The following is a 9,245-nucleotide window of genomic DNA, read 5'->3' as shown; positions in this document are numbered from 1 at the left end:
TTCACACGTACATTGTGTTAATATTATCTTGAGTTCATGAAATCGGAGAAGCTTAGTTATTTGGATAGAAAACCTACAAAAAGCTAAAAATGTGTACACAATCACTTTGATATATAATACAAAATTAGGTGTACACATGTACACTTTGAATGTAATATACACACGACTTTTCTTTTTTCATTAATGTTGCAAAAAGCAGATATTTCATGTTTTTAACGTGTTGGCGCAAATATCTCAACGTGTACGCATGTATTCACCTTCCACATGTACAATTTATTTTTAAAAAATCAGATGTACACTGGTTCTTTTGTACAGTGCACAAGTTATGATATCTGATGATTCTAATGATTTTAAGTATCTTGTTATAGTTTATTTTGATCATATTAGGTCTCGTTTAAGTGTATATATTGCATTTTTTTGTTTATTTGCATATCGCATGGGCTAAGAATACAAATTTAGAAGTTCAGGGGCAAAATTTAAGAGCAATATGCACCTTTAAAGAGTTTTGGAGTCAAAATCGAATTGATGAAAAACTTGGGACCATAATTGCAAAAAAGCTAAAGTTATCCATGGTTGCTCTCGAGATTTCATGATAGCTGGAATCGCGTTGGAGATGAACAAAGGTCACAACGAAGATAAATCCCGACGATTAAGGAGGAGCTGAGACAAGGCTTTGGTGAAGGAGCCTTAATCTCTTTGTGGTGTCCCATGTGAAGGCGTGTCGGTGGTCCTGGTGGATGAATTTATTGATTTTCATAGTCTGATCTATGGTGGATGATGGGTCTTATGCATCATCTTCGTCGTCGTCTGCGTTTCCACCGTCATCTATGTCTCTGTCGTCGATAACGTCTCTGCCGTTGATGTTGTTATCGTATATGTCACTATTATATCATCATCGAAACTGTACCTTGACATATCTTAAAAGATAGATCGAGAAACAAAGATTATAATTACATGCAAGTATTTTTGAAATAATAATCTGAAGAATCAGATTTTAATTTAGGAAAAAATAGAAAGTTTAAGAGGAAGAAGACGAAGAAAAAAGATAGAGGGACCCATTTTATTTATGATTTGTTTGACCGTTAGATTATCCATAAAATGAAGGACTGTGATAAAAATCTGTAAATAAAAAACATATATATAACTTAGTTAGAGTATACGGTGGGGTGAAAGCTTATTTATTTAGGTTGGTTAGATAAAACTACTTTAGTAGTAAAAACTGTAATAATAAACTCAAAACTGTCCTATGGTGTAATGCCCTATGGTGTAATATTTTCATGGTGTATAGCAGGAAGTGTGTAAGAAATGAGGGGGAAAAAAAGAGATCGACACGTTTTCCCGTAAGTGCCTGGTCCACACATTCTGTCAATCTCAATGCTCTTTTGTCTTCTCGTCATCTACTCTTACAGCTGTCGAAACACATACTCATTTATAAGTATTTTACATACACATATAGTCATGTTCGGCTGTGTGTCATGTTCACTATATATCATCTTTTTAACTAAAACTATATGGTCATGTTCGGCTGTGTGTCGCTGCAATCCAGTGGTATGTTGCGGGTCGCATGCTATCGTTCACTTTGCTACTGTACGATCAGGTTGCATGTCACAAGTCTAACGTTGTTGTTCGTTTTACTGGCGATGTGATTGGTCGCACAACCAATTGTAAGTTGCGATTTCAAGTTGCTAAAAAAATAACGTTGAAAAATAAAATTTATGAGACTTGTGACCGGTCGCATATTACAAATCTCTTAAACCTACGAAAATAAAATTAACAATATTTGATCTTAGGTCACATGTCGTAAATACATATTGTAAATCGTAGAGATTTACAACAATAATACAAACAACATTTAGTCACATGTTGTAGTCGAAGGTTGTTGTGACATGCAAATGAAAAACGCATATATGCTTCTTTTCGATCGTCTTTATACCATTTAATAAATTACCTGACTGAACCAAATATGCAAAGTTGCGGTTAGGATCAGTGGCGGAGCCAACGTCACATTTTAGAAGAGCTATTTATTAAATTAATTATGTAATATTGTCAAGAAAATATAAAAATGGGTCAAAAAAAAAATTGATCTTCAGATATGGGGTCAAGCTAAAGGTTTTTAACCAAATAGTCCAACTACCTAAGATTTATATGTGAAATTCACTTTTTATAAAAATCACAGGGGTCAACTAATCCCTTTCCTAGTGGCGAAGCCAACCTTTTAGAAGGTGGGTTAGTCGACCCATGTGAATTTTATGCAAATTTTATTTTACTTGTATTTGAAGAAAATATTGAAAAAAATATTGCAAAATTTAGACTACTAACCCACTTAATATATGTTAATTGTGAAACTAACCCTCATGCAAAGTTTGGCTAGCTCCTCCACTGTCCCCTTCCCACCGCATAGCTCCGCCACTGGTTAGGATGACCGGCAGTCTTGACCGCTGTGGTTTGTAAGGATAACTTATAAGGTTGTGTATATTATTAAGCTTATTATATATTGTCATTATACCGAGAAAAGGAAAATAAACAGTTTCTACAAACCTAAGCCAATGTCTATTAGACCATCATTAACCCCATTCTATTAACTGGGGTTCTTAGCTTCGGATAAGAAACGGTTCTTAACTTTTTTTAGATTTTAACTAAGAAAGGCTAAGAACATCTCCAATGATACTTCATTTTCCATTTTTTGCTTCGTTTTTTACTCCATTGGTACTTCATTTTTTCTTCACTTCTTTAAATTTTGAAGAATTGAACATCATTTCATCAAATTTGAAGAATTACTATTCAGTTCTTCATTTTTTTAAGATGAACTCTTTTATTTACAAACTATTCCTTAACTTTTATTTATTGTTATTTTTTACTTAAACAAATTAAAACTGTTAATGTGATCCAATTAATTTCAAATTTTACATTATTACTTTTATCTAATTGAATATTCATAACGAAGAATATGTAATTATTGATTTCTAAGAATTTTATGTTCGATTTAGAAGAATTTAGAATAAAATAAGCTCATTTTGTGTTTTAAAATACATTTTTAATCACTTAAGAGATATATGTATTTAGTGCTTTTTATAAAATATTTTGTTTATTTTTTTATGTTATGTGTAATTATATAATAATTATTAATTTATAATAAATAGTAATTGGGTCGAGTTAATGTTAAAACAAAACAGATGGGTAAAATTGGTAAATTTGAAAAAGTATAAGGTATTATTAATAATTAATTATAAAGTGGTGGTAGAATATATTAGAATATTCTATTTTGAAGAAAAATATGAAGCAAATCATTGGAGAATATGTTTCTTCATTTTTTGAAGAACTTCAAATTTTGAAGATATAAATGAAGTTAACCATTGGAGATGCTCTAAGAACTATCTCTTAAATAAGAGATATAAGAGCCGTTTCTTAACCGAAACGTGTAAGAAAAAAAAAATGTCAAATCATGAGTTAAGAACCCCAACTAAAAGACCGGGGTTAATGATGCCGTTAGTATACGAAAAAAAAATAACAGGCAACTCTCAATAAAATTGACATGATGTTGATGTTCAACATATAGCCGAGTATCTCAAGAGAACAATACTTATTAGTATATTGGTATGTGCGATTTTCTACGCGGAAAATAATTTTAAAAAGAGTTTCAATCAAATCACTATCGTTAACCTAAAAAAAATCCCACCTGACTCGTTAGTCAGTGTAGGATGATGTTAGAAACTTGTTGTTGTTGTCTTTTTGGATAGAACTATGTATCTTGCTTTGGCTTTATAATGAAAATCTTAGATGGCAAAAAAAAAAGAATTAAATTTTCCAAATAAAAAGGTAGAAAAGTAATCGAGTCCAAAGCAGGAGAGTAGACAGCAAAGACTTCTACAAATATGAAAGCAGAATGAGAGTTGAAGACTTGAAGCATTTCAAAGGTTTATTTTTTCTACTTTCTTCTCTCTTCTCTATCTCTCGTTCTTACAAAAACAGTTTTATTTGGATGGACCAGACACAACAACAAGAACTGACGCAAGAACAGATAATGGAGTTTAAAGAGGCATTTTGTCTGTTTGACAAAGATGGTGATGGTTGCATCACTGCTGATGAACTTGCCACTGTGATCCGGTCGTTGGACCAGAATCCGACCGAACAAGAACTTCAAGATATGATCAATGAGATCGACTCTGATGGTAACGGAACCATCGAATTCTCTGAGTTCCTCAACCTCATGGCCAACAAAATCCAGGTTTACCATAAGTATAAGAAACTAGATCAATCATATTCGTTTTTTGTATATTTGTTGATTAACCTTTTTTTTTGTAGGAAACTGATGCAGATGAGGAGCTGAAAGAAGCATTCAAAGTGTTTGACAAAGACCAAAATGGCTACATCTCTGCCAGTGAGGTTAGCATATACTAGTAGTTAATTCCATTTGTTTGACGCATATATATATATATTTGGTATTACTAGTTAGATATGCTTTGATTTGATCAAGTACCATAGAACAAATATCAGTTCGATGTACTCCGTTGCGCATTGTTGTACAACACACAGTTCGTGTGGTCTAATTATAATTTTATTTAATTCAATGATTGGACACATATCGATATATAAGTATATAACTATGACTGATAGTATTTCTATCTAATAATTCAGTGGCTAAAGCGTATTTTCTATATAGATCAGTGTCTAGATTAGTTACATGAAGCTATGAATCATGGATAGAAACTTTTGAATTAATGACAATGTCAGACAACAAGGCTAGACTATATTTCAAGTTTTACAAGAGATTCTTAGGTGTCTTATTCATTTTTTTTTCTAAAATTCATATTTGAAATTCTAGACAAGAAAATAACAAGAAGATATAGCTGTTCATTTTGTTGTTAATTAATTAGAAAGTGTGTGTCTTGCGTCGTAGAAAGGTCAATTGTTTGAGGCTTCGAGCTAGCTGGCATGGTGACTTTTTGGACGATAACGAGGTCAAAAGAAATATTTTAAAATTCTATAAACATTTAGTAAAATGTGTATGATTTTATTGGTTTATTGGGCAGAGCACATGTCTCACCTAGTGCAAATAATATGTGTACATATTCCTTTCACACCCGTAAATGTTTTTGTTTAACTCAAAAATCAAAATATCAGAAATGTTTTTTTTTTGTAACTGAAATATCAGAAATATTGATATATAATTGCAGTTGAGACATGTAATGATCAGTCTTGGGGAGAAGCTTACAGATGAAGAGGTTGATCAAATGATAAAGGAGGCAGATTTAGACGGTGATGGTCAAGTCAATTATGATGAATTTGTGAGGATGATGATGGCCAGTGGTTAATGTATTTTACCCGTTAATGTATGATCTTTATATAATTTGTTTATCTTTTTATCTTCTTCAGAATACTATATTTCACTTTCCTATTAAATTAAACTAAGTTATTTGTATTCGATTTTTTTTGTATTAACATGTATGGCTGGCAATAATCACTATTTCATTTTTATATTTTAAAATGTCTGAAACACTAATCACAAATTTAAACAATATAATGCTTAATTACAACAATTAATCAATAGTTCAGGTGTTAATTAGTTAGCTTATGTTTTTTATGTTCGTTTTGTAGTATATAATTTACTAAGCTATTGGAAATTAGTAACATAATTCGATTAATCAGATGTCTGACTGTCAGTGTTAGAATCAGTTAAACACCTGAATGACCGATTACTGATCTACTATCTTTTTTTTTTGAGCAACTAAGTTAGAAAATGGAGGATCTACTATCTCATGTTAGAAAATGGAGGATAAAATCTTTGCATATTTCAGTTCCAGTTGGTGTTAAATACCACATACAAAAAGCCTTTGGTTGATACAATCATAATCATATTAAATTTATAAACTTCAAAAACTCTACACGTCTTTTATAAAGTGCACCGTTATGGTGATAGCTTGATGTGAAGTTTGTCCAAACATCTGAGTGCGTGACTTTGACCAAAAACATATTCTTATCAAGTAAAAAACAAAATAAAGCTTTTTTTGTCAACCAACCAAAATAAATATGGCTAATTAAAGAAAAAAAATAACGAGGCAAATGAAAATCCTTTTGTATATATATATATTGTTAATTTTAGAAGTGTCTTAAATTTCTTTGAATTCATTGTTCGTAACATATATATAAACATCATTATTGATATAGATATCTCAAATCATATAAAACTATATAATATTAATTTTATTTAATAGTATAATTAAATTATAAAGTAAAAATCTTAAGCAAATTATAATGTATAGAAAACATAACTTTTGAACTTCTAACAATTTGTTGTTAGTCTTTCATATAAATTTTGAATTTTTTTTTCTTTCTTTTTCAAATTTTCAATATTGTAATGTTAAAAGAGTCGTTAAAATCGTGGAAAAGTATAAAACATCTAAGATAGAAACATATTATATAACCAAAATGGTTAACTACACTTACTAATATTGGGGTGGTTGAGTTTCTCAAGAGATTTGCTGACCCTGAGAGGCTGGGTTGGGGTCAAGGGGGAGTTTTTGTGGCGGTCGCAGCTTAGTCATGGCCGATTGGATGGTTGGTGAAGCCTTCTTTAACTACCTCAAATCAAATGGAAGAAGAGATCATGAGAACCTCTTTATGCAGGATTTGATTTATAAGAGGGGTTTAAGTACTGATTGGTTTTTGTTTTTAACTATTTGATTTGAATGACATTGAAAAGGTTTTTTAAACATACCTTTATGCTAACATCTTTTTAGAACTGGCCAATATTGTCTCCTTCAAGGCTGGCCAAAGCAAGACACTCTTTCTCTGCCTCTTCCACTGGATATCAGTCGCAATGGCAGATGAACTGTGGACGGGACATGTTCTGATTCATGAACACTGGGTTATCCTGTAACCATATTTGCAACCGGGCATCTTCAAGTTGGACATGTAAACATTTACACAAGGGCCACATGTCAAGAAGACACCGGGCTTGTGCATCACACCATGTACAATCTGATCTCCTTTAAAGATCTTGAAGGTGATTCATCTGAAAACAACTGTGTGACACCCGCCACTTTTGAAATATAAAAAATTGATAAAAGCGGAAATAATAATACAACGTAAATAATAATAATCTTCATATCATAATATAAAAGTCAATACGTTTCCAAAAGGCCTAAAAGCCCAACATCGATAACATTCGAAATATAAAATACGACATAAATCGAAAGTCTGAAATAGGAATAACATAAACGATAAAAGTCTAAAGGCCTAAAGACCCGATAAAGATAAAAGCGGTAAAAGCGATAGAAGCCCAAAAGCCCAATAGCACCGGTCCGATAATCACTCCTGCTATCGGTCTCGCCTAAAAGGGGGAAAGAATGAGGGGTGAGCGACAGGGGAATCGCTCAGCGAGGTATGGGATGCTACCCCGAAGTCCATGGACCCGGACATAGCACTCCGAATAAATATAATTTAATTCTAATGCATGTCAAACACAGTACCTAAAGTACTCAAGCAACAAACAATGGTCCTAGCGAGGTGCACACTCGCCGCCCACTAACAGGCCAAAACACTACCGAAAAGGTGCTCGGTTCATACACACACCGAAAAAGTGCTCGGTAACACACGCCCGTAGACGATTTATCGACACTTCCAGTCTACAGCTCAACCGGTCGACTAAAGTTGGCTGTGACCTCCATACAATCCGGCATACAGCAGTCCGACTCTGTATCCGTCTCCAAACAAAAACAATCCTAGCTAAGAATTTACATTAAGTGAAACAATCAATGTTGAATCCTCTAACCCCCTAGTTCCGGTTTATGCAAAGAACCTAAAACTAAACAAGCAATGATAGACTCGATTTCACACAGACGGAACACATTAGAAATAAACTATATTTATTCGAGGTCCTAAGCCGAATAAGAGGAGTTCGGGAATAGACCCTCACCTTAGCAACAATAAGAGGTGGTATCTATGAACTCCAGCTGCTCAAATGGACTCCAAATCTGAAATCAGATCGAAATTTCGAGTCAGAACGCCTTTCGAACGGTTTAAAACGAGTATTTACGGAAAAGTCAACCCGTTGGTCAAAGATTAATTATTTAATTAATTAATTAATTAATTAATCTTTGACCAGCGGGTTGACTTTTCCGTAAATACCCGTTTTAAACCGTTCGAAAGGAGTTCTGACTCGAAATTTCGATCTGATTTCAGATTTGGAGTCCATTTGAGCAGCTGGAGTTCATAGATACCACCTCTTATTGTTGCTAAGGTGAGGGTCTATTCCCGAACTCCTCTTATTCGGCTTAGGACCTCGAATAAGTATAATTTATTTCTAATGTGTTCCGTCTGTGTGAAATCGAGTCTATCATTGCTTGTTTAGTTTTAGGTTCTTTGCATAAACCGGAACTAGGGGGTTAGAGGATTCAACATTGATTGTTTCACTTAATGTAAATTCTTAGCTAGGATTGTTTTTGTTTGGAGACGGATACAGAGTCGGACTGCTGTATGCCGGATTGTATGGAGGTCACGGCCAACTTTAGTCGACCGGTTGAACCGTAGACTGGAAGTGTCGATAAATCGTCTACGGGCGTGTGTTACCGAGCACTTTTTCGGTGTGTGTATGAACCGAGCACCTTTTCGGTAGTGTTTTGGCCTGTTAGTGGGCGGCGAGTGCGCACCTCGCTAGGACCATTGTTTGTTGCTTGAGTACTTTAGGTACTGTGTTTGACATGCATTAGAATTAAATTATATTTATTCGGAGTGCTATGTCCGGGTCCATGGACTTCGGGGTGGCATCCCATACCTCACTGAGCGATTCCCCTGTCGCTCACCCCTCACTCTTCCCCTTTTCAGGTGAGACAAACAAGTATGTGATATTTGGACGGACTTGGTGCTATTGGACTTTTCTTTCGGATTTTATTTGGGCATGGGTGAGAGTTGTCGGGTTTATGGGCTTTTATATTACGGGATATTGTTGATGGCCCGTCGTCCTTAGTGTCAGGGAGACGGGTATCACATTGTTGTATGATGACGCGTCGGGGGTAACACGCTGTCCTCCATATAGGAGGTGACGGGTGTCACAATTTGGTATCAGAGCCAGGTTCCATCCCGGTTCCGTCCCGGGATTGCGGTCAGGGGATTCGGTTTTCATCGGTTTTCAACTTTAAAAAAAAAAAAAAAAAACTATATATTTATTTATACATTTCGAAATTCTTTTAGCACCATTCTGTCCAGTAATTACTAACTCAAATGTCTCTTTCTATGACGATGAGTAA

At 34.1% G+C, this 9,245-nt stretch overlaps 1 protein-coding gene across 2 annotated transcripts; it reads left to right on the top strand.

The window, feature by feature from the left end:
• Positions 1 to 3,822: 3,822 nt before the first annotated feature.
• Positions 3,823 to 5,473, top strand: LOC106332076 (calmodulin-like protein 11). Of its 2 annotated transcripts, XM_013770541.1 has the most exons (4): positions 3,823 to 3,914; positions 3,989 to 4,225; positions 4,303 to 4,383; positions 5,175 to 5,473. In XM_013770541.1, the coding sequence occupies exons 2-4, from the start codon at positions 4,022 to 4,024 to the stop codon at positions 5,310 to 5,312; spliced, it is 423 nt and encodes a 140-aa protein (XP_013625995.1). In that variant the 5' UTR covers positions 3,823 to 3,914; positions 3,989 to 4,021; the 3' UTR covers positions 5,313 to 5,473. The 2 variants fall into 2 exon arrangements, with proteins under 2 accessions (XP_013625995.1, XP_013625994.1); XM_013770540.1 differs by lacking the exon at positions 3,823 to 3,914 and having other exon boundaries at positions 3,921 to 4,225.
• Positions 5,474 to 9,245: the final 3,772 nt, after the last annotated feature.

Source organism: Brassica oleracea, chromosome C3, assembly GCF_000695525.1.
Source record: "Brassica oleracea var. oleracea cultivar TO1000 chromosome C3, BOL, whole genome shotgun sequence".
Classification (NCBI taxonomy): domain Eukaryota; kingdom Viridiplantae; phylum Streptophyta; class Magnoliopsida; order Brassicales; family Brassicaceae; genus Brassica; species Brassica oleracea.
This window is presented reverse-complemented; position numbering and strand designations above follow the sequence as displayed.